The sequence below is a fragment of the Athene noctua genome, chromosome 1 (assembly GCF_965140245.1).
Source record: "Athene noctua chromosome 1, bAthNoc1.hap1.1, whole genome shotgun sequence".
Lineage (NCBI taxonomy): Eukaryota > Metazoa > Chordata > Aves > Strigiformes > Strigidae > Athene > Athene noctua.
The window spans coordinates 165,413,872-165,439,904 of record NC_134037.1 but is presented as its reverse complement, the minus strand read 5'-3'; the positions used below and the strand labels follow the sequence as shown (position 1 = coordinate 165,439,904).

At 40.7% G+C, this 26,033-nt stretch overlaps 1 protein-coding gene across 2 annotated transcripts in view; it reads right to left on the bottom strand.

The window, feature by feature from the left end:
* Positions 1–6,758: 6,758 nt before the first annotated feature.
* The window catches only part of SH3BGR (SH3 domain binding glutamate rich protein), a 28,215-nt gene continuing 8,940 nt past the window's right edge, over positions 6,759–26,033 (bottom strand). The window contains exons 3-7 of one of the 2 annotated variants that reach the window (XM_074903914.1): positions 22,196–22,276; positions 14,854–14,967; positions 10,283–10,312; positions 8,214–8,321; positions 6,759–7,268 (exon numbers count right to left, since the gene is read on the bottom strand). In XM_074903914.1, the coding sequence (XP_074760015.1) occupies positions 8,256–8,321; positions 10,283–10,312; positions 14,854–14,967; positions 22,196–22,276 (291 nt within the window). In that variant the 3' untranslated portion in view covers positions 6,759–7,268; positions 8,214–8,255. The remainder of the gene's footprint in view (positions 7,269–8,213; positions 8,322–10,282; positions 10,313–14,853; positions 14,968–22,195; positions 22,277–26,033) is intronic. The other variant, XM_074903923.1, reaches the window with a different exon arrangement.

The window sequence follows — 26,033 nt, the reverse complement described above, 5'->3', positions numbered from 1 at the left end:
TAAGAAAAACTACATAAACTGTCTTCTAGCCTTACTGCTTGTACATTGCAAAGCTTGAAGGTAAAAAAAAAAAAAAAAATTGCCCAGAAAGCTGGAAATTGGAACTGACAGAAAAAATGGCATCCATCCAGGATCCTGTCCTTAAAGTCAGCAGAGCAGAAACCACTGTGCTTTGCTACCAGCCCCACAGCCATCACTCCCCATGGGCAGTCAGCTGGCAGTCAGGTGCTCTGGTTTGACAGCTGCCCTCATCCCTACCTTTGTACACTCCCAGCCCTGCTGTGTCCCCCTCTATCTTGAAGCCATCTCCTGGGCTCACTGGGGGCTCCCCTGTCACAACAGCCCCTCCCAGGCTGCTTTTGCAGGCAGGCAGCACGTGATTGCAGCAGGAGAGATGAATTCCTGTCAGCCCAAAGAAGACAAAGCACCTGTGGCAGCATGCAGCTATGGGGCTTCTGCACAGGTGTACGACAGTGTGAGGGGGTTCGACAACGGGCCCACCCTCCCAGGTAATGTTTTTCTTCAGTCTTTCATCTGCCAAGCCCCACTCATGTGCTATGCATTAAGAAAACAAAAGTTCCTCTAGGTTCTTGCATTGTTTTCTGCCTCCAAGCTTCCTTTTCTGCGGCTACATTTTCCTGAAGGATTACACTGCTGAAAAAGTAGAGATGATAACGACTTTTTTCCACGTGTGTCGGGATCACGGGAAGGCACTCTGTATGACATCCTCTCTACATACATAAAGAAGTACCTTCTGCAATTTCAGAAATATGTTCTAAACCTTTCCAATAATGTAGAAAACCCAAGTAAGTTTTGTTCTGCTTCACAATATATTGCTTAGTAAATGTGTAAGCCATATGAATCTGACTTTGATCAAATGACTGTAAACATATACATATTTTGGAGGACAGTTTATGACATAGGTGTGTATAGCTATACGTTTGTTAAATTATGAGAGAATGGAGACACTGACACAGTTGGTATTTCTAAGAGGAATCCCCAAAGAGCCTTTCTGCTAATGCAACCCTGATCTAGGTCAGTGAGCAACAAAGAGGGAAGGGTGACCATTTTTTTCAGCTATTTTTTCTATAGGCTGCTTAATAGTAGAGTTAGGTGAGAAAGCAGTGAAGATAGAACCTGAAGTGGAAGGTAGTTTTGCTAGTTGTCAGATATCAATATGATGGGGGGGGGGGGGGGAAGAGTAGAAATTAGCATTTTTAATGTGGAATGGACAACTCAGAAGCTTATGAAAGGAAGAAGATGCAGTTATACTTTCATCTTTGATTAGTGCATTGATACATTGATTTTGTCTTCATAAATTTTCTAGAAGTATTTTCTCACTTTCCTAGGGAAAGTAAGGTGCGAGGAAGCTAACTAAATAGTCTGTGGTCAAAAATGGTTTTGGATGAGCTGGTATCAAAACTCAACTTCCCTTAAACCTGGTGACAACTTTATTCCTCACAAATCAAACAGCCTGAAATAGAAAGGTACTGTTCCTCAAAGAAGCTTTGGTCACTGTAAAGCAGTTCCAGGCGTTCTCAGAGATTCATCCTTCATCCCTCTGAGATAAGGACTCCACAGCTCCTTCTTACTTTTATCCTTGAAGGTATTTAAGACACATAGACATGACACTTGGGGACATGGTTTAGTGGTGGAGTTGGCAGTGTTAGGTTTACGGTTGGATTCATGATCTTAGGGTCTTTTCCAACCTAGAGATCATAGAATGATTCAGGTTGGGAAAGACCCTTGGGATCATCAAGTCCAACCATCAGCCCTAATCTACAAAGTTCTCCTCTACACCGTATCCCCCAGCATCTCATGTAAAAGATCCTTAAACACATCCAGGGATGATGACTCCACCCTCTCCCTGAGCAGCCTATTCCACTGTCTGACCACTCTTTCTGGGAGCTTCTTTTCCTAATGTCCAGTCTAAACCTCCCCTGTTGCAGTTTAAAGCCATTCCCTCTTGTTCTATTGCTAATTACCTGTGAGAAGAGACCAACACCAACCTGTCCTTTCAGGTAGCTGTAGAGAGTGATGAGGTCTCCCCTCAGCCTTCTCTTCCTCAAACTAAACAGTCCCAGCTCCTTCAGTCACTCTTTATAGGATTTATTCTCCAAGCCCTTCACCAGCTTCATTGCCCTCGCTCCAGCACCTCAATATCTCTCTTGTATTGAGGTGCCCAGAACTGGACATAATACTCAAGGTGTGGCCTCACCAGTTGTTTTGCCAATTATTAGGCCTAGCATAAAGGACACAGCCAGCATAAAGATGAACCAATAACCAAATTGTATTTGATACAAAAGGGTCAGTACGTGGGTTGAGTGCTGGGGGTACAAACAAGTCAGTCAAATTATACATGATTTACATCAATCCCACTGACCCCAACAATGACACTGCACAACCAACAATGGGGGGAATAAATGGTGAAATGCAGTCTCCCATAGAAGGGATGGGAGACAACTGAGTCAACAAGCCAAATACATAAGACCAAGGAAGCCACATACTGAATCTCTACACAGGCCACGTTTACAAAAGTCAGACCTGACTGGAGCCCAGTTCCAGGGAGGCAGGAGGTCCTTCCCCAACAGGGAACTCTGCACAGTGGATCCACCTCACAGACAGACACTCCCCTTCCTGCAAGTGGTCCCAGCTTTTATCCCTCAGTGGGACACCTGACCTTTGCTTACTTAATGGGGGACACCTGGGGCTCATTTACCCAATGGCTCATTTACCTAATACCTGCAAGGCCAGCCGCACCCTGGAGGGAAGCCTAAAGGCAAACTCCCCCCCCCCCCCCCCCCCCCCCCCCTCCTTTGTGAAGGGCTGTGGGAATCACCCATATGTCAACCTTAATTTGGGGTTGAAACCTCACCATTTCACCAGTGCAGATCACAGGGGGACTATCACCTCCCTACTTCTGCTGGTCACACTATTTCTAATACAAGCCAGGATGCCGTTGGCTTTCTTGGCCACCCGGGCACACTGCCGGCTCATGTTCAGCTGCTTATCAATTAGAACCCCCAGATCCTTCTCTTCCAGACAGCTCTCCAGCCACACCTCCCCAAGCCTGTAGCCATGCAGGGGGTTGTTGTGGCCCAAGTGCAGGACCTGGCACTTGGCCTTGTTGAAGCTCATCCCGTTAACGTTGGCCCACTGATCCAATCTATCCAAGTCTCTGCAGTGCCTCCCTGTCCTCATGCAGATCGACATTCCCGCTTAACTTGGTGTCATCTGCAAACTTACTGATGACACACTCTATGTCCTTATTAAGACCATCAATAAAAATGTTGAAATGGTCCCAACACCGAGCCCTGAGGAACACCACTTGTGGTCAGCTGGATTTAGCTCTACTGACCACCAGATGATTCAAAATATTTAGTGACAGAAAGTCCTCACCACATGCAAAACCATGGCTGTTATGTTCTGAAGCAGGGGAATGCACAACAGGTAGTCCACATCTAATTTGGACTCCACTGCCCTTGATTTGTGGTGTTAAGTATGTCATCCCACCTCTGCACCTTACTTCCCCATGAACAAAATGGAGACAGTAACTCATTAAGAGTGAGTCTCAGCTGGGAATTGTTGTTTTCTCTGCTTGCTTTATGTATGGCAACGACCTTGCAACTGGAGGAGGCATTCTTCAAGATTTTTTACATTAAACCGCAAACTTCCAATCTGCCTTCTGAAGAAATTGCTACCTTGAATTTTCAGCTTCCCAGATTGTTTGTCAAGTGTATTTCCAGCCTCTGAAGTTGTCAAAGGATGCAGATAAATAGTCTTATCTCCTTTAACACTGATATCCTCCCAGTAAACAGAAGACTATTAAAAAGTCAATGTTTAGAAAACAGGTGAACAGATGTGGTGGCTGGAAAGGTGACCAGAAACACCTACTGGGGGCTAGTGCTGTGCTGGCAAAACTACCAAACAATGTAACTTCTCTCCAATGAACTTCCTTTAGAGTTTTCTTAGGAGAAAACCTCTTGCACGATTGTTGGCTCAGAAACAGCATAGCCCAGATTTCCTTCTGGACTTGTTATACAAAACCCTTTATTACTAGCAACAGAATGAAGCTCATAATATTTGTTTTCTCAGAAAACAATCCATTGACTAGCCCTATCTACTTAGCTGCTTTGCAATGATACAGTTCAGCAGTCTGTTCAACTTAATAATCAATAGTTTTAGAGTGCAAACAGCCACCACCCTATGACATATATGGATCTGTAGGAAGCGTAGCTTGAAGCCTTTCTGATTTTAGCTTGTTTCAGTATACTAGAAGTTTCTAGCATCAATCACCCAAGGAAAATACTTTACATCCCAAAGCATCACAAAAAGCAGTGTGCTGTTTTGTGCCTAAGTGGGGTGCACTGGAATGATTTTGCACCCACGGTTTCCTGAAGCATGTTAAACACCACATAACGGGCACACCCTGTTAACCAACTGCAGTTGCTTTCTCCTGGTGAAATACAAACAATCTAAAATTGCTGACAGTATGTCTTAAATGCATTTAAGTCAATAGCTCACATATTTGTACTACTGATTTTCATTCAGCTGTAGTTAGAAAAGACTTAATTCTTTGCCTAGTTGCACTAAATTACCGCAGAAAGTATTAAGCTTATGTAAGCAGAATTAATGCTACGGCTAAAATCACTGAGCAGCAGTCAGCTTTCAGTTTACCCTTTGCATACTCACAACCTCCTTTTCATCTGGCAGAAAAGATGATCAGCACATGCTGAAGAGCATTATCCCAAGGAACACACCAAAGACCTATGTTGTGCTTGCGACCATCCGCTATCCCATTTGCTTTTTGACTACACTGAGCATAACCTCAGTCACCAGCTGAAGACCAGGGGAGTGCGTCACTCCTGTACAGGAGGCTTAGCATTCCTCACATTCCTTGACAGGCTTTCCAGATTATGCCCTCTCAAGAAGATGGTTGCCATATTTCTGCCTTAACAAGTAATACCTGAATATGCAAGGTGTGGTGTTTTTGTTTCAAGCCCAAAGCCTGTGGTCCTGCCTGCTGTACCAAGTACACGCAGGATCTTTGTTCTGCATATCAGCAGGGGGAAAAGTGGAGCCCAGGATTCATCAGCCTTGCAAAGCTCAGGCAGCCCAGGGATACGTCAAGGCTACCACGAGCACGCCAGCTGTTGCACAACACACTCACTGCACTGGATTTACTACATTTGTCTACCATACCCCCAAAAGTCCAGCCTTTTGTTCAAAACTATTGCAGCAATGACTGGCACCCCAATTTGGTTGGCAGGGAGGTGGGGTACACTTTCCCCAGGAGGAGTAATCACCTGCAGGACTTAATAAGAAACAGTCGGATCAGTGGCTCGCCTAACCTGGTACTCAGTCTTTGAACGTGGAAACGGGCAATGCTATTTAGGGACAGCAAGTCCACCGTATTCAATTTCTTCTGCCCCCAGTCCCCAGCATCCACAATGCATTGGATTAGGGATATTGATGGACACATTCCAAGCTGTAGTACCCACTTCAGAGCCTCCTGTTCCTGATATTGCCCAATACAGTCTTGGGCCTGTTGACATTGTCAGTCTCCATAACATCCTGTGACAATGAATTCCAGAAGTTCCTGACCCACTGTATAAAAAAAGTGCTCTCTTTTATCTCTTTTAAGCTGATCTACTAATTTTATTGTCTATACTAACTGTGTATACTATTTTTCATCATACTATTGCAGGATTTTTTGACTAACAGTTCTGCATTCATCTTATTCACTGCCTTTATGAGTTTTGTAAATGCCTTGGCTTCCTCTCCAAAACGAAGAGTCTTTTCAGTCTCCTCATGGAGCAGCTGTTTCATCCTCTCTAATTGCTGTTTTCTCCTCACCTCTTCTTATGCCACTACATCTTCCCTGAGATGCAGAAAGTGCTCAACATGTCAGCTCAGCAAGGCTTTATATGGCAGCAAAAGCAGGCCGTCCTGACGGTGCCCAAAGTTTTCCTGGGTCTTGGCCACTGCTGCATGTTGAGCTGATGATTTTGGTGAGCTGTGAGGACCCAAAGGTCTTTCCCTCAGCTAGACCTGCCAGCTCTGAGCTCAGCATCACCTATGAGTGTGAGAACAGAGCAGACAGCACTGCTTCCCCATCCATCCCCTCCCAACAGTTACAACTTAAGATGTATCCTGAATGAAAAAATGTACCCACTCAGGACATTCAGGAAACCTCCACACATTTTTTTGTCCACTTTATTTGTTCAGTCATTGTTCAAGCATTCACAGTATACATCTCAGCTTGAAAAGCCAGCCTCTTCTTGATCACAGTTAACCATAAACTTGTGGTTCCTTTAGAGACTGTTTTGTCTATGAAGCTATGGGCTACTTTGGCAATAAGCATTTCTCATCCCCTCCCTTCCTCTATAAGCAGTAATACTCAAAAAGTAATTGGACAAGGAACTAAAATCCAAGCTCCTTCCTACTCAGCGAACTTCTAACCAACAATTACAGCATGAACGCAGATTAATTTTCTCTGTCTCCCTGGCCCAGTGAATACAGATGTATCCATGAAGACAGACAAGGCTTCTGTGGAAGGGACTGGGACATCTTTTTCCTTCAATGAAGACTGTGTATCCTGCGGTTGGGGTCTTATTTGCAACACCAGAAGCATCAACAGGAACGTAAGGCAAGGTGAAGGACTTTGCATAGCCTACAACCATAATGATGGAGAAAGCTTAACTTTACAGATCTTAGCATGGTTTGCTAGGGTTAAATTAATGGTTTTGCAGACAAAGAACAGATATGACTTAATTTATTTAAACGGCTGTACAATGGAAATCTCAATCATTTTCAAAAGCCAGCTGAGAGAGAAGTGACTCACATAGCTTGTAGACAGGAAGCCTCTTTGCAGTTTTCAGTGCTGAATTTCTTTTTCTCTGAATACATCACCTGTGTGAGTGCAGTTATCTGCTGAGTGGCAGCAACGTGTTTGGCAGTATATAAACATGGAGAAAGACATGGTTCCTGCCCTGAGGAGCTTACAATCTAAAACATGACATGGACAAAACTATTCCAGCATATAACAATCATCAAATGAAATATCATCAGTTAGCTATAAGAAGACCCATTTTAACAAGAAACTGGAATACCAAATATATATATAAAGGCCACACGTAGGACAGAATGGTGTCTTTGCCCTGTTACGTATTTATATGTTCATAAGTCTACAGGCATGAAAGGTAGTGATGGTTTGCTTGAGAGAGTGATTTTATTTTCTTTGGCAGGGCTGCTCCAGTTTGTGCTTCCTGAAGAAAAATAAGGAAAATGAGATTAGAATTTAGAATTAGAACTCCTTCTGCGATTTTACATGTCTGAGCACTAGACAACACTGGGATGAATTAATTCCCATACAACAGAAGAACCCAGATGTGTGAGAGAAGTGATGGATTTTCTGTCCTGTTGAGGAACTGGGTCTCCACATCAGCGCACAGTTGGTGAAACCTATGGCAGTACCACAGAGGCAGAGGTAGCCGGGAATCCCACTAGTTCTAGAAAGAGGGTATCATCACACTCTGTCTGCAATCAGGAGAGAGTCCCACCGCCCAAGGGAAAATCCGATGGAAATTCCAACTTTCTTGTAGGCTAACAGTTTTTCCCCTAGTAAGTGACTGTCTGATCTTTATTTCTGTGCAGAGGAGAAGAGACAGTAAGAGGAAAAAGAAAACGTGAAAATTAAATTTGAAACCACATCCTGACAAAACCTGAGCAATGCTGGATGCTCTTACATCTATACAGGCACAAGTTCTGCCTCTCAGATGCTTCCTGTTTTGAGGTTTTAAAGTCACATTTGGTCTAGTTTCTAAGGCAATCAGAGTAATTTTATAGTGTGTCATATTTCTGGTCAGTTGCCTCTCCCTTCACTAGTAATTTTTTTCTTTAACATTGCGACTAAATTTGAGATAGGACTTCATTTGAGACATGAAGCTCCTAAAATTTTCAGTGAAATCAGTAGATGAGTAAGAGAGGAGAGGGATGAATTCTTATCCCAGAAGAAAGAGAAGCTACAATGAGTCTAACATTGGTGCCATGGAAATGGGGAAAACTAACAGACTCATTAAGGACAATAGTTCTGACTAACCATTATGTGTCAATCCATTCTTGCCATTGCATAGAACAACAACATGTGCAAAATTTTCAAGTTTTTGATACTTTAAGAACTTTTAGAAACTGTGCTGGATCTTAATAGTTACCTGAAAACCTGTTCAAGAAAGAATGCATCATATGGAAGTGTACTAAGACTCTTCTTGCTCCTCCACCTCTTCCTGCTTTTCTTCTCCCTCTTCCTGCTTTTCTTCTTCCTTTTTTATAGAAAATAATTGCAGTTATCATGTAGGAATGGAAAGAAAAATAAACAGTCTTGAAACGGAGAGATCTGCTTTTGCAGCTGTCTAGTAAATGCAGTATTATTTAAGTTTAAAAATAGAGAAGTAATGTATAGAGCTTTTAATCTTAACATGCCAGGGCTCTAGCTTTGTGGAGTTAATAGGCGTGTGCTGGAATATAACACAGTACTTGGTTAAGTTGTAAATAGATGTTCAGGATCAAAATGTGAAAATGAAATACGTGTAAATGTGACAAAAAGTTCATCATTTTTAATTATAAGCTTTCTTGGAACAATAAATAAGTCAAGATTCATGGCACAAGAACTAGTCTCCTAAACAATCTAAAAGTCATTTGGAGTCAGATAATATACCCTTGTTTCTGTTTCAAAAGTTCTTATTTCTCTCTTATAAGGGAGAAATGGCACAATTTAAAGGCCCTTTTCTTCAGTCAACCAAATGAATAGTTATCTGAAAGCTAGCATTTGTGTTACACAGACAACAATCTGTGTTTATTGTCTTTTAAGAGCTAGTAAATGCATCTTTAAAGTGTAGTCCTACTCTGAAAAACAGCTGAAAATTGCACTGTAGGCTTCTCTGCTCCTCTTCCAGCAAACTCTTGTTCAAAGGCACTCCTGTGTGTATTACCAAGCTTTGTCCCAAAATGTATCTTCATATACTACCTAGACTATAAAAATTATGGGCGTTTCTTCCTGACATACTAATAAATCAGAGAATACATAATTAGTTTTTCAGTCAGAACTGCAGGTAGTATATAAGTAGCACGGGCCTTAAGTTTTCCTCTCAGACACATACTGTCATACAAGAGTCACATCTGAGTTGCCAAAATAAAATCCTGTTTAAACGTGTGCTTGGGAATGGACCTGTTGTAATTAGATTCCTGGTTTGAATCACTGTTTTTCAGGGAAAAACATTGCACTAAGGGATCATCCCTGCAAAAGCAGAAACGTAGCATGGACATCTGCAAAGGTCAGCTGCATTAGGAGTTCTCGTGTTAAGAAATATTGCCTCTTTTGGCATCTTCCCCCAGGAAAGCTGCCTTTCATTAGCACTCTTGGAAACAGGGCCAGGTAAGCCTACAGGCAAGCAACATCTTTCAGATATTAACAACTTCAGTTCAAAATTCAAGCCAATTACCTTTTACAGAAAAAAAAATGGGTATTTTTCTTGCTTGACGCATTAGTTAGTGGTGCCAAGGTGCACTAACCAGCCTTAATGACCCTTTCCAGCCTCACCAGCAGCCCCCACGCTTTGTCTACGGGCCCAGGAGCTCCATTTCAGCTGCCAGGTGCACAACGCATAACTCTTGACAGCAGGAATGTGTATGTATACACATGTATACATGCATGTATTGCAGTTTGGAAGTGGGAAGATGTGAATGTGTCTTCTTAATTGCAGGTTTGCAGTGGAAAACAGCCTAAAGTAATCATCAGTGTTACTGGGAACACTGAAGAAATATTGAAAGCATAAACTTGCAATGTTGGGCAAAGCAGAAAACTTTACAGTTTTGCACCTGGGTCTTACAAATTCTGGCAAGGAAAATATTTCCTTTATAGGCAGAACTGCTCAGTTGTCAGAATGACTCTTTCACACTAACAACACTGAAAATTTAATCAGCATGGTGTCAGTTAGCAATTGCCAAAGATACAGTTTTCTTGGGAGTCCTTGGCAAATTTTATTAAAGAATCCGTGAAAGACAATTTCTCTTTCATTTACAGTTTTTAATGATTAAAAACCTATCTTTATTCCCAAACAATAAGACTATGATATGACCAATAACTGCCTCTGGCAGAATATAATACTAGTATATTTAGTTTCATGAATAAGAATTTACTAACTTTTGAGTGAAGGACAAGATGGAAAAGGAATTAAAAGCACACAAACAAAAGATGAAAGCAAAATGTTCAAATATACTATACCTCTGTTGCTGCATGTTCTTCCTTGCTTTCCTAGGTGAGAGATACAAAAGAAAATGTTTAAAACGTAGATCAAAAAAGAATATCAGAGGTCATACAGGCAAAACACAGCAGACATTAAACAATGAATTAGGAAAATTATGTGGAATTCAGTGGATTTATTTTGAGATAATGTCCTCCAGATTAACTCACAAAGCACATCTAAAGATAAGCTTTTAGTTTGAAAAAGGGCTATAAAATCATTAAATACAGCTCCCTTTTTCTCAGTTACTTCCAATCAAATCTGCTTTATTGACAAGCAAAGCATTAGAGCTGGGATTTTGTTTGCTTTTTCAGTTGGTTGTTGGGTTTTTTTGGTAATCAGCTGGTCTGCAAAGTGGAAGTTAAATCAGATTTATTCAGAGCCTTATCTATGTTATATATCATCACTCAGAATCTGGCTTGCAGTTCTGTTAACTGTTGCAGGCTGGAACAGATGCCTTGGCTCAAGAGTACTGGGGAATAAGAAATAATACATGCTGGTTTTAGACTGTATATTGAGCAAAAGTGATGAAGAGAAAAGAGATAAAAGAAAAAAAAAAAAAAAAAGTAAAGTGAATAGAATTTAATGTTAGATTCCAAGCTGGTTATTGGAGAGAAGAGCTAATCTTACACAAAATCCCAAAGAGAGAGGGCAAAAGGAATAGTACCATGCAGAAGGCATAGGCGATTGATACGGGTTTGCATAGAATGAGTTGAGATAAGGAAGTGAGCTGCAGCGCTAGGGTTTATATATGGCCTGGGGAAATGCTGAGACAGGATACAGACTTGCATTATAATATGTTTTTTGAACATATTTCTAAAATAATTCTGCCCTGAAGTGAGCCTAATCTGTACTGCAAACTGATTTAACTGTGACACTGCTTGAAAATTACTGTAACCCTCAAGCTAAAATCTAAAGTTAAAATCATATAGTAAAAATAAGGTAAAATTATTACCATCACATCTAGTGACCAGCTGTGCCATGTGCATAGGAGGTCACAGTCTTTTCCTCAAAAATGCAAAAACAAAGGAACAGACAAAGGAAGAAAAAGGGACACTATATCCAAATAAAATGGTTCCTCAACCTTCTCCATCAGAGGATGGGGATTAGGAATGAAAAAAGATTAGGAAGAAGTCAAGGATAAGATTGATGAAGTGATTAGGGAAGGAAAGTATGCAACAGGTTTAAGGTGAAAAAAATCTAAACAAATGATCTAAACAAATCTTAGTGCAGCTGTCCCTTGGTGACCCAGGCTGAAAGCTGTTCCTGTTACTTATTACTGGATTTGTGTAAGGGACTTTCTATTTCAACATCTGCTCCGGGCTTTTCTGGATGCTTGTGTGAATGGGGAGCTAGAGCTGCTGAAGCCCAGGCAACCTAATGCGAGCTGTGTGAACAACCTGCCGCACTGTCACAGGCCTGCCACTTATAGGAGGCAGCTGCTGACTTAAGACTTCTGTTTTTCATAGGGCTGGGGTCTCTCACTGGTTTTCTCGTGGACATAACAGCCTGAGACAAAAATCTGAAGCTTCTGGACCCCTGCATCTCTCAGCAAGGGCAGCAGAAGTGGTAGGGGAGGGCTGCAGGTTCCACATGTACCCACATTGACTGTCAGCTGCCATTCCTGCTACTGAGGCATTGGAGGAGCCTTCTGAAATCTGGGACCCTCCATGCAGCTCCACAATTGAGACAGTCACAGTTTATTTTGTTATCTATCTTATGCTCATTGCCAAAGACTGAGATTTACCTCACCAAGACTCTTCAAGAATTTTTCCATAGCACTGGCATTTCTCCTGCAAACCCACTGGAGAAAAGCTGGCTGGGTTACACTCACTCAAGAGACTCGGTTTTAAACTGGTTTGAAACTGAGTGCTAAATAAAGCCAAAATGCCAGTACTAGATTCCCACTTGTATATTAATTCAGAAGTAGAACATAAAACTGCGATGTTTAAATCAGGGCATTTTGTTTCGAGGGTTTGTTAAAAGAGTAAGTTGACACTCCAAAAGGGACCTGACTACTGTTCAAAAGATGCAACTGTTTGGCTGCAAAGCAGAGTAGTCTGCTGATAAAAAGGTCGCCCTTTCAGAACTCGGTGTACAAAGATCAGCTCTTAACAAGCTAGAAGGAAAAACGACACGGTTCGGGAGAGCACTCAGAAAACATCTGTCAGTGTGGTCAAGCAGTCAAACAAGATGTGCTGGGCTGCACAATGAGAGGAAGAGAGGGATATCCTGAAAATACTGTATTGATACTATATGTAACCTTTATGACCTAACATCCAGTGGAGATACTCCAATGGCAATCTGACAATCTTTAAATGTATTTAACTTCATAAAACCCTGGCCAGGTAACAAAATGTTATTCTAGCTTTCTTTTATAAGGGTAAAATGAGATACAGAGGCAAAAGGTGGAATTCATCTCACTGCAGCTGCTCAAAGTTGTTCTCATGAAAACTCGTTCTTTGTGTGCTGCCTGTAGGGAACGAGAATACCAGAATTTCTACAGAACGATTCATGCCATCCCAACAGAAGCGATAATTGGGATGAACTGTGGCAAGGCAGACAGATGCCACGCCACTGAAGTGATTTGTCCTAGGTGACATGGGAAGTGGGTGGTGGAACAGGATTAAAAATGGGATTTTAACACAGGGGCGGGAGCCCCTGGTACCTTGCTGACCACAGTGATGATTACCCTCTCTGAAAATGAATGAGAAACAAACAGAAACAGTGGGGTTTTTTCTTCCCTGAGGAGCTAATATACACCTGTCATGATGAAGGTGGGTATCAGAGTTGGATGATTTCAGGAAGACTTTTCCTCCTTATCTAAGACCATGTAAGGACATTTCAACACTGCCAAGGCTGTGCAGGTGAAAGGGGAAGATTTGTAAGACTAACAATATTTTATGCCCTCATAAACCTGGTGCTCTCTCCTCTGCCACTCCCCTCCCTGTAAAAGGAAAGGAGAATATATTTTCCACTTACAGCTCCAATCCATTCTGTGAGAAATGGAGCAAGGTGCTGCTTGTATAGGAGTGCTATTGCATTATGTCATTACAAAACCTCTCATACACAGCTGCTTGACACATTCACAGACATGTTCCAGCATTCTGTTCTCATTTGAAAAACATTAGAGTAGAATGCCAGCCAGAATGGCAAGTAACCTAATCCAGCCAGGGGATGCACTGCACTTTTATGATGAGCTTCTCTTAAGAGTCAAGGAAAAAGGTATTTGATGGCACTCACATGACAGCTGAAATTCATAGAGACACGAGAAGTGCTTGGATATAATTTAAGGAGAAATTCCAGTTCCCACTGAGGACTGTTTCTCCTCATCGCCATTCTGAAATTTTAAATGGGACTTCCCAGTGCCTGAGAACTGCATGAGACTGTGTAAAAGGGTGCTTTCCAGCTTAACAATGACTAGTTCTGTCATTGTTAAAAACAGTAACGGGGAAAGGCTTACAGAGAGGTATTTCCTCTGGAAAAACATTGCAGCTAAATTGAAAAACAAAACAAAACAAACAAAACAAACCACAATTGGTTTGTTCTTTAGCGAAAGAGATGATGCATTAGTGACAGATATTCTACTGGGACCATCTGATCTCCAAACCACAGAAGACCTGACAAATGTAAGTGCTTGATCCAGCAGTAGGCCTGCCTCTTTGGGAAGAGAGTCACCTGACACTGCAACATCAAAATAAATCCATCCTTAAATGTCAAACTGTCAGAGCAGCAGGAGAAATAAAGCAGCTGGATCCCTATCTAGACACAGGATCCATTTGTGCCTAGTCCCTCCTGGGTGTAGAACCTGGCCAGTAATATAAACATTCCACTGAGGAAGACACTGGCACACAAGAGGATTGTCCCTTTTTGCAGGATCCATCTACATTTCAACCACAAGTACTTCACTGATGTTAGCTAATTACAGGATATTATACTAGGGAACTGAAGGAACTCAGATGGCTTCTTCCAAGAACCTTTAGCACTGCAGTTTGAGATCTGCCCTTGTGACTAATATCAGACCATGATGTAGGCAGAAAGGATAGCAGTGGTCTCCATTTCTGTACTGCCCAGGGTTTTCTGCATGGCCTGGAGAAGACACTGGCAGATCTGGCTTGCTGCAACAGCAGTCAATGCTGGTACATGACAACAAACATTAACAACTAAATTTACGAGTGCTGCAGATGCTGGTCATTGATAGCAGCAAATTTTTCCACACAGAAGGACTCAGATGTCTAGTCCTAAATTATTCTCCTTAACTAGGGTCTGGTTCCAAATGAGTGTTTTAAAAAAAAAAAAGCTTATGGTAACAAGTTGCAAAAGGAAACTGTTAAAGACAAACACTGTTATTCAAAATTGAGAGCAAAGTTCCCTGGAGTTTTATCTAGGTGTCACATCACCATGATATCAAAGAAAATGCATCCAGAAGACAAGCAGGACCACTCTGCAATCAGTCTTCCCACCCTGAAGCACACTAGGAGGGCCTGGGTTTGTTTCATGCACTTAGCAGAGGTAAAACCCTCATATCACAAATGGAAAATGGAAAAATTACCTGTTGATCTTCTGATGGTGACTGAGCAGGCTGAGCCTCTTCATAAGCCCCTTCATCTGCCTTGTCTTCCCCGTGCACCTCAGTTTCATCTGTGGCATCAGACTTTTCTGTCTCCTGGCAACAAAGGAGAAGTCATTGTTACCTTCAGGGCACAAAACCAACAATCCATTTCTATAAAACTCTTGATTTTACAGTTTTAGGAGGCATTTTTCTAATTTTGCTTCAGTATTCAAATGAAAAGATAAGCTTTTGGACACTTGTTGGCATGTTGATTTGTTGGTAAAGACACAGGGTTTGTGTAGGGAAAAAATGAATTCAAGCACTTCTTCCTCTTCAGAGCATAGTAGATTCTCTAACTTTTCTGTGGAAAGTTTGATAGAAACCAATGCTCACCCTGATGGCACATTACAGCTTCCAGAAAAGAGGCTTTTTACACCAGCATGCATTCCAATTAAACTTATCAAGAAGCTACAGAAAAACAGAAGTATTGAAGGATTTCATGTATAGTCTCTTAACTTTCTTGTTTAAAATCATCAGGAAACTGTTCCTCAATTCACACACCAATCTATCAAATCTACTATTTATTCCAGCATTGAGAACTAGCACCTCCCAGAAGACTGTATTTTAAGTCCTCTTTTACTTTCAGCTAGGTAGCTGTGAAAGGTCACCCTGGATCACACACTGTGTCAGATAAAAGGAGACCTGTATGGCCTCAAGTGGAACAACAGAAATAGGATAAAATACAATAGCATGAAGTGCAAAGTCACATTATTTGGGACAGATAATTCTGGGACAGAGATTAGAAACAGAACAGATGTTTCTACTGCACTTTGGGAGATTGTTAGCTGATGATCATCAAAGAAGAAAAGGATGGATGTATTTAAATTATCACAGGATAGCTAAGCCATGAATGTGATGCGATAGTGAAAGAGGTAATAAATGTGATCCACAGATGTATGAGATGAGGTATAGCTGGTCGAGCTGACAGCAGATATTAATGTCATTGTATAAGGCCGAAGAGAAACCTCCTCTGGATTGCTCCGTACCGTTCCAGTCACTCAGGCTCAAGAAAGAGAAGTTCAGACTGGAACAGGTGCAGAGGGGGGCTACAGGAATATGTGAGGGAGTGGAGAGCCTGTCTTATGAAAGGGTGACAAAAAAAAAAAAAAGCGCTTCATTAATTTAATCTATTGAAAGTAATGCTGTGAGGGGATATGATGGCTCTCTAAAAATTGATAAGAGTAAACAACAGGGAGGAATAGGATAAGGAAGAGCACTGAGGTAGATGCAAAATGGGTACCAAACGGCTATAAATAAAAATTCTAACCATCAGCACTGTGAAATTTTGGAAGAGCTTTCTAGTAGAGAAGCAGAGGCAAAGGACCTAATAAATTAAAAGGGAATTTGACCACTTCTGAAAGGTGTTATCTAGTGTGGTTGCCTCCAGCAACAGAGAATTGGGCTCAGGGGAGATCCTGTCCTGTGTCATCCTAAATCCTGCACACTTCGAGCAGAGAAGCTTGTCCCCGATAGAAGATAAGCTCCCTTCTCATCCCTGTGATCAAGCCCTTGCAACTTATCCACCTGGTCAGTTCGAGGTTTTCTGCTTTTCTATAATTTTATTGGTCTCTACAGTTAAACAAAAGTCCCCAGTCATGATCCCCTGTCCTTTAAGCTTCACAAGTTCTCCTCCAGTGTCCTCATCATATATGATTTGTTCAGCTAGTGTACTTAGCCTGCAGAAGCATGACACTAGCATAGCTATCTGGCTTTTATCCCCAGAGCAGACTTGGGTGAGTGCTGACTTATCCCATGATGTGGTGTGCATGGCCTCCTGCTGACGTGCTTTGCTGGATGGGGACAAAAATGGTAGAAAGTAGGTTAGGAATGTTTGGAAGCAGATATCATGACAGAGTGAGAACGGACAAAATATTTCTGCAGTTTTATCTTTTTTTCCTGAAACTTCACTGTCTATAAAATTTGGTGCCCTTTTGGCAATTTTCTCCTGAATCATGGAAAATATGTTTTATATGTAAGGAGCTTGCAATGAAAAGAGAGTAGGCAGATAGGCTCTTAAGTTCCCTTTCCTCTCTGCAGAGAAAAACAGAAAAAAAACCTATCAGCAGCAAGCATGGCCCTGCTTGCAGTCCCTCCCAGCACTGCACTGCTCCTGCCCTCCTGGCAGCAAAAGCATTTCCAGGGCTGCATGGTGAAGTGAAGGAAGAGGCTGATCAAGATTAAAGCTCTAGAAAGAAAAACATTTCTATCATCTCACACAATTTGCACACTCCGTTACACAGCTGCATGAACGTTTTTGCCAGCATGTGGGGGATGCTTGGGGGGAGGAATGAGCAGCTGGGAGTAAGCAGAAGGAGCCAGAGGAAGGAGGAGGGAGAAAAGACTACTTTTTCTGCCAAGATCAGCTCGTTTCAAGTACACATAAAACTGTGGGCTCACTGCACTTTGATGCTGGTGGCATTGTTTTTAATAACAGACATACAGAAACATTTGTTTGGCTTAATTTATCTTTTACTTTTCCCCCACAAGCTAACAAAATATTTGAAGTTTCAAATATGTACTAACACAGACATATATTGGAATTCTCTTGTGCAATGTTGTGTTCATACATTGTTTTTGTAAGCAAACAATAACTTCCTTACAGATACTTTCTTTGCAACAGTTCCTAAAATGAAAAGGATAGTGTTAATGAAACTAAACTGGTTAGATATTTATTTTCAACATGTATATTAACATTTCCTTTTAAAATCTATATATTCAATATTTTTTGGCCGATAAATAAAATACATAACGACTGAAGATGGCATTCTAATTAAAATGAACCTATGGTGTAAAACTATCCATCTCAGATGAATCACATACTTACTCAGAGCATAAAGCAAAAAAAAGTTGTAGCTGAAAGAACTAAACTTTAGAAACAGCAATGTTATCAGCCATAACACATGCACACACACATACAGAGTTCTTGTTAATTACATGGAGAACTGTGATGCTTGGAATATGATCATTATACTAGCTCTCCATAGAAACACAGAATTTAATTTTTAATGAATTTAAAATGAAGTGCCATTTATAAAGATTGGCTGACAGATCATTTTCTCTTTAACTGAAATGTACATACTGAAAATTTAGAATTCAAAACAGTCTTAGTAGAAGTCTTCTTCAGCTAAAAGACTAAAGCTCAAGTATATAAGGATTTTGGAATATCAAGATTATGGATATTAAGACCAAGAATACAAAGATTAAGGATTTAAGTATATACAAGATTTGAAAACAGACCCTCAGCTCAAGTAAATCAGCCTCACTGAGTACACACACAATTGCAAACCTAAATGGTCTTGCTACAAGCTACTGGCTCTCTGAGCTTCTGGGAAACAGAAGCAGTATTCCAGGGCAGTTAAAAAATTTCTCAAAAAACCTGATTGTCCCTGAAAACAAAAATCAATTAATTACCTTCATTCAAGCCTCACTAAGATGTTCAGAGGTGTAGAAATACAGCATACTGTTTGTCATCTTAGTTGAAGTATTTGGCATCTCATTGACAAAACAATTCACCTGTGCTGTTTAGAAAACAAGCGGTACAGCTGAAGCTTTTAAGGGGTTTGCACACATTACCAATATTTCAGAACATTTTCAAGAACACTGAGAACAGTCTCAATCTTAGCATAAAAGTGATGGGGGCTTTAAAAAGAAATGTACCCAACTTTGGGCGCAGCTGAGACTCACACACCTGACCCTAGACATACAAATTACATCGATTATAGCTCGAATGTACAAACATATACTATTGACACATCACTGTTTGGGCTACTAATCCAAGATTAAATGGAATCATTCAGAAATCTGTCACTAACTTGGGTGATCTTTGGGTCAGGCATAAAGCACAGCTGTCCTCTAAATCCCAGCCTGCCATGAAACATGTTTAGAAGTTATTGTAGAAGTATTCTAGACCAGGTATTCCTTCAAGTGAGAAGATATTTCCTATTAATAGACTAAAGAACGTAAAAACACAAACACTATGTCTGCTTCTTCTTTTAGGGACAAAATACTGTGCTACTCATCCCTGTTAAATGACGGTTTTGAAAATGCGGTAACCAGCATGGGGAGGCAGCAGGAGAGAGAGGATGATGTGGCTAGTTGGCCCTTTCTGAAACACCAAAAATATGGACTGATTTACTGTCACTGAGTGTTATGGCCACTAGCACCCTTTAGGGACAAAAACATACTTGGTATATAGGCAAAAAAGTGTGAAGATCTTTGTCTGACTCCCACAGTGATCTAAGCAAATAACATTAAGAGCTTTGGCCTTTCCACTGAGATCTGCAGAAGTTTTCATGTGCCATTCAGGCATCTACATACTTAATTGTATTGGATCCAGAAACACAGTGATGGACACAGCAACTGGCCATTTGTACAGTGATACCTGACCAGAACCCTTAGCAGAGGTCCAAACACAGCTGGCTGCAGGGAGGGGTAGCTGCCTACTTAGGGAGCTGCCCTCAAGCCTGTTTTTCAGCCAGTCTGGTTAACTTTGATGTCGATTTGCTATTTCCTACTGAAATAATTACATCTTTTTTGTAAGTAAGAGGATACTTAGATAAGTGTGTAAAGACTGCTTTGCATGTGTGCTGCAGATCTGAGCAGGATCTCCTTTATATCTGTGTGTATTCAGAGCTTCTTTACATGTGTCTTGGAGTCACTCTGCACCTTGGTGACAACCTTGATGTGCCTTGGACATATCAGAATCACCCTCTAAGTATAGATCAGCTTGCACATTAGACTCTGGCACCATCACAGCCCCAACTCCTAGCAGTGACAGTTCAATATAAACACTGGACAAGTAGGTGTGGTGACAAGCTGTAGCCACCTAAATCAGAGAGAAGTCAAGGCTACAAAAATGAGAATCTGCAGAACTGAAACATGTATTTTGCACTCAGCAGGTGGATGTGGCAATGAATTTAACTACAATATTTTGCTGGGAAGCTATAATTTGTTGAGGGAGTAGCAGAAGTTTCCCCTGCTTGCCTAGAAAATAGGCTCAAAAGCTGTCCTGGGTCAGGATCCCAGTGGACTGTTTTGTGACACAGCATCATGGTCATTAAAGAGCTTCTCTACTGCCTGTGCAACATAAGACAAAGGATGAGTGGAAAAGAGACTGTTTTGAGGCAAGAGGATAAAACATGTATCAGCTTCATATTAATCTTTGTAATGTCTCAGTGAGGTAAAAACCCCTAGAAGGCAAATGCTTACTGACTGTTTTGTGGTGTTTCGTGCTTTATAGTTTGCCTCTTTTATAAATTATCACCATATTCCAGAAAAACAAACAAACAAACAACACAACCAAAGAAAACCAAATCAAAACCCACAAAAACCAACCAACCAACAAAACCCCAAACCCACACAATTATTTAAGAAGGGATTAGTAGAAAACCCTGTCATATGTGTCATCAGCACCATCTCTTCCACACCTGACTTATTATTCCAGATTCATGCTGCTGGAAATCAATGCCACGAGCCATCTACTGTACTTCATGCTAAGGTTGAATTGACAGCTTAATGAAAGGAAGGCAGAAGCAGTGCAGCAAGGTTATTTGTATGACAAAGCACAGCCAGACTGTCATGCAGTGAAGATGCTGAGAAACCTCTGCAATAAATACTAAAAAACTTGTATATATCTCTTCCAGTTTCAGGAACAGATTCTAAAAGGGACAGAATGTAAATATACTTGCACTCTTTACATGGATTTTTTAAAAAGACCCTCTCACTTATTTCCACTTTCTGGACCGAAACAGTCACCACCACCACCAAAGCAGCAGTTACTCAGCATAAACCTTACCTGCATGCTACCAACTACTAACACTACTCTGCCCAGCAGAATGTACAGAACATATTATTTGCAACATTTACAAAGTTGTCACGGAATAGAAACTGTAACAGACTCTGCTGACAGCTGGGAATGAATGAATTCTAAAAAATTGTTACTTTGCTTCATAGACATGCTATCTAACAGAACCTTGCATGAAGGAGCAGATAATATATGAAGTGGGAAGATGGAAAAATGCAATTTTCTTTATCTCATTGATTCTCCATGTATCTTTTATAATGATTATAATATGTAATACCTGCAGTCCTTTAAGCCTTTCATGGCTTTGTGGATGTTAATTAAATGAATTCTCACAAGACCCTTGTGAGGTAGGCAAGTAATTTTTATTTCCCTTGGTGGGAGATAGTACAGCTAAAGGAGAAAGTTTAAATCATTTGCTCCTTCTCACACAGGGACTCGGTGTCAAAGACATAGCAACTGTGGCTCTCCTTTGGGTATCTCTTCATCTGTAGCTCTCAAAGCACTTAGCGAAGACTCCATTTTCTCTCTGCTTTTACAGAAGAGGAAAGCCAGAGACATTTACAACGGTGTTTCACTCAAAGTTGCTACACAGATGGCAGCAGAGTTGGACCGGAAAGCAGATCTCATGCTCCAGGGCAGTTCTTCAGCCAGGTCACCACAATGTACCAGAGTTCTCTTATCCCTCTGGCTCATCACTCTCTTGACTAATTCCTTTTGTTAAATCACCCATGCTAAAGATGTCAACATTTATCATCTAACGTGATCTCAGGATAAGAGAGCTGTAATGCTCTCAGTTATAAAAATTCTAATTAGAAGACTCTGTTAAAGATAAAACACATTGTTTTCTGTAAAAAGAAGAAAAAGAAAAAAAAATCCAACAAAGAAAACACATTTTTCTTTTGCTAGAAATACATTAGAACATTTCAAAGTACGGTGGATGGAGAACAATGGGTAGTCTTGCCAAAGGAACTTCGTGAAGTCCTGAGTGAGATTTTAAGTTACCTCCTCAAGGCTGAAGGAGCGAACCCCCCCAGTGCCAGCCTGAGTGTATACACAAGAGGATGGAACAGGTCTGCAGCCCAGACCCTCTGTTGGTGGCCAGTATAAACCATGTTTGCTCAAGGTTTGATGCATTTTGGGGGGAAATGAAGTTTGCTTATCATTAAGCCAACTTACAAATTGTATTAGGAAATTCTGCATCATTTAAAAGCTGAACATGATAAAATATTGCTTTGTCTCAACAACAACAAATCATCAGCTGGAGGCATGGCAACAAGCCTGAAGTGAATGAAGGGAAGTGAGAAGTATTTTCTAGTGTTTACTGAACCGGCCACTTTTTTTCTCCTTAAGAACACTTTGCTGCACCAGCACCTAATATAATGCTTGTCACTGCCCCTATTTGACATGCTGAGTCACTGCCTATCTTCATCTTTTATTAAATCAAATAAATGGCCCCCATGGAAGGACAGCAGCGCATACCTTTGTGCCTGGAGGCGGAGCAAGACCCAGGAATGAATAAATAATATTTTCTTCTTTAGCAGAGAAAAAGGATTCAAAATCCTAAAAAAAAAAAAAAAAAAAAAAAAAAAAAGGAGCAAACAAACAACAGAGAATTGGTAACAAAAAGCACAGGAGGAAGAGACTAACACAGGCAAATCTTTCTTATATTGATGAGAATGACTATGCATTTGTACAAGCGCCTGCATTATCTAAGCCCCAGGAAGAGAACTCAGATAAAGGGAATTTTACAGTGGCTTGCAAAATTAACAAATGGGCAAATCTCTCCAGAGACTTACACTTTAATTATATCACATCTGTGTCAGAATCAGTTAAAATTAAGCGTCTCATTTTAATATGCCTCAGCTGTACACACCAAGGCAAAGCTATTCCCATTTAAATGTTAAAATAAAACTTGCTGTAAGAAAATAGGCCCTCAACCCCCTGGACAGCTTTATGGCAAATAAAAGGCAACAGCCAACGTAATTAATAGCACAAGTGAAATGATAACGAGGAAACAGCTTATTTTAAAGAAAGGTACTTTGGTGAGAAAATACAGTTACCTTTCAGACAGACTTAGCAAAGGACTGTTGTTCCTTCTGACATATATGTACCAGTCAAAATGTCTTGTCCACGTGTGAACTGAAGTTACAAATCATAAAGTTAAAAGCCCATTTCTCTTCAGTGCTCATATAAGTGAAAAGACATGAGAGATGGCTCCTATCCTACCATCTAGAATTTGTGTGGCCTTTACTGTATTCACCTGTACAATTTTCCTATAAATTAAGGAAGATCTGCTATCTCTAGTTTGTTACTGGGAAGTTCATGACTCACATCTTACAGAGGTAAAAATCAACATATATTTAAGAACTCAGCAGAAACTCTGGTGATAAGTGACTGTCCTACAATCACACAGCAGCTCTGTGTAGGACAGAAGACTGAACACATGTCTGCTGAGTCCTAGACTACTGCCTTGATCATGTTATCATCCTCCCTCTCATCCCAAATAACTCCAAAAATAGAAGCCTGTAAATAATAAGGTGCTGACTCATCCTTGAGACTTGTTTGTAAAGCTGTGTTAGGACCTGAGTTGTTTTACTGGACTGTTTTAGTATTTCCAGAGAATAAATTACTAGCCAGGGGTAATCCCAGGGAAAGGCTGGAGTGGATGGCTATCAGACACCTTAATATCAACAAGACTAGAATCAATGACATTTCAATCCAGTTTAAAAGAGGTAACATAGCTTAACAGACAGAATAAATGACAGCCCATTTCACTGATTTGTCTAAGGGACAGATTGGCTTTCACACAAACCTAGCTACAGGCAGTGGGAACTGCCCAGCCTGGGAGAAGCCGCACAGCACATTTTGCCCTACCAGGCAGAATAGCTGCTGCTGCTCCAGACCACCCATTTCTCATACCATCTCTTCTCTGTTTTCATGTTGCTGTGGGGTTCTCCTTCTTATCTAACCCGGGTCTGCCTTAAGTATTTAAGAAAGCCAGTGTCTGAAGTCTAACCCATAAACTTAGGAGCAATACAGCAAACAAGAACATGAGGATTTTCTGCAATTAGAAGGGCTGGAATTTGACATGGGCCTTGACAGGACATACAAACACAGGAAACATGTGTCCTCCTGCATACCACACACTCAAAACAGCCTAAGCAAACTATGGCAGAACATGTCAATAGCTGGGAAACAAAGAGAAGACTATAACAAGGGAGGGCCATGAAGTGGACTTGATATTTTAAATGTCTTGTTAGTTCCTCCCCAGAGGAAAAGCAGCAGATGGCACATGTACTAATAATCTTCAGAGACACATAACCTTGTAGATAACCAGACTTGAGGACACAAGCAAGATGTGTAAATGACCAGATGAACTCCTTATCAGAAGAGGACACAACCTTCTACCATATCAAGTACTCTTTGGCAACTGGTAGTTTACAGTGACATCCCACAGTAAATGTGGTATCTCGAAGTAAATGGAAGGTCACTTACCTTGCCTACCGTGAGGACCAAGTTATTATGTATTTAGCATGGCATAAAAGCATAAAAGCATGGCTACAGTGATCATGAAGAAGTTTTCGTATTGCATATTTGCACTCTTACTCTCCTAATGGTGACTTTTCACATCTCCATTCACTGAATGACCAAAGATAAGAGTTCCTGAGGCAGGCAGTAAGAAAAATGAGCAGTAATAATTTACTTCAGGTAAGCAATGACATTATATCTACATGAGAAGACATAAATGGTCAAGGAGGAAGGTAGTGATGTCATTTGTGTTTGGAACAAGTCTTTGAAAAATACAGTGAAACATATTTATTTAAAAAAAAAAAAGTACTCCATGAGTTTTTCTTTACGATATGAGTGCATATGCACATATACACTCTATGCCATCATCCTTTGTATGACCACCATGGAAATGCCAGACAGCAAAACAGCAAACTCCAGTTGGACATCAGCAGAAAGTTCTTCCCCACGTGACTGGTATGGCACACCAGGTCAGAGCGCACAGAGAGGGCGTGAAAATGCCGTCCTTGGAGACTTTTGAAACTCAGGTGGCCAAAGCCCCAGGTAACATAAGCTAACTTTAAAGCTATTCGTTTTGAGCTGCAGGCTGGACTCCAGACCTCCAGAGGTCCCTATGATTTCCGTATCTTCGATTTTAGCAGTAATATGAAGCATCAGATAAAAGCCTTATCTAATAATTCAGTGATTCTTTAAAAAAATATGGACATGGGTATTTTATTCTATGGATTTCAGTTTACAAACAAAAGCATAGATTTCATCTTATAGAGAAAACCAGAAGTTTACATTCCATTTCTTTCCTAGTCTCCTAGGGGTTTTTGTTAAGCAAAAGCAAAGACAAGAGCAACAGAGTGCTCAATATATTTAGAAAGTGACACAGATGCAGACGTCTGTCTAGACATGAGCAAAGAAGCAGCTTAAGAAAAAGATCAAATAAGAACATAACTGCCAGCACTGATGGATTAGAATGGATACTTGAAATTGGTACTATAGCCAGGCATACAAAATTAATCTATTTCTAATCTGCTTCTTCAAGTGGCAATACCAAAGATCTGAAAGAAAAATAAGACTCAATATATTTATAAAACAGTCTTATGCTTCTCTGACCTCATGGAAGCTGGTGCATTTTCATAAATGCATCTGTAAGAAACCGCCATTTTATAGTACAAGATAGGAAGTGAAGCAGCTCTTCAGGGTCAGCCAGAAGATGCAAATACTTGCATGTATCAGCAGAAAAGCAGATAATCAACAGGAGTGCATTTACTTGCTCGTTATGTCAGTTTATTCCAGCATGAAAAGGAAGCCTCTTCACCTATCCCCATCATTCCCTCTTTCCTTACTCCCGCCCCTAAAATTTCACTGAACTGCAGAAGATGAGACTGGAGAAGATCTTAAAGGACTATTTCTCCAAGGCAGGAACCACTACATTATTCGTGATAGATGTTTCTCCAATTCATTCATAATGACCTTTAATGAGATGAGACAATCTCCTGAATTTTTTTTTTTCTGATGTCTGACTTAAACTTTCTTTGCTGCATGTTTTGCTCATTACATCTTGTCCCACTTTCAGTGAGTGTGGAGCAGAACATATTTTACAAAATCCTAGATCCACAGGACAATTCAGGTGGGAAGAGATGTCAGGAGACTATCTAGTGCAACCTCTTGCTCAAAGCAGAGTCAATACTTAATTCAGATGAAGAATGAATTGCTTTTTGCTACAGCCCTTAAAATATTTGAAGGTTGTCATGTCTGTCCGCAAATCCCTCTTTCTCAAGGTGAGGAAGGAAATGTT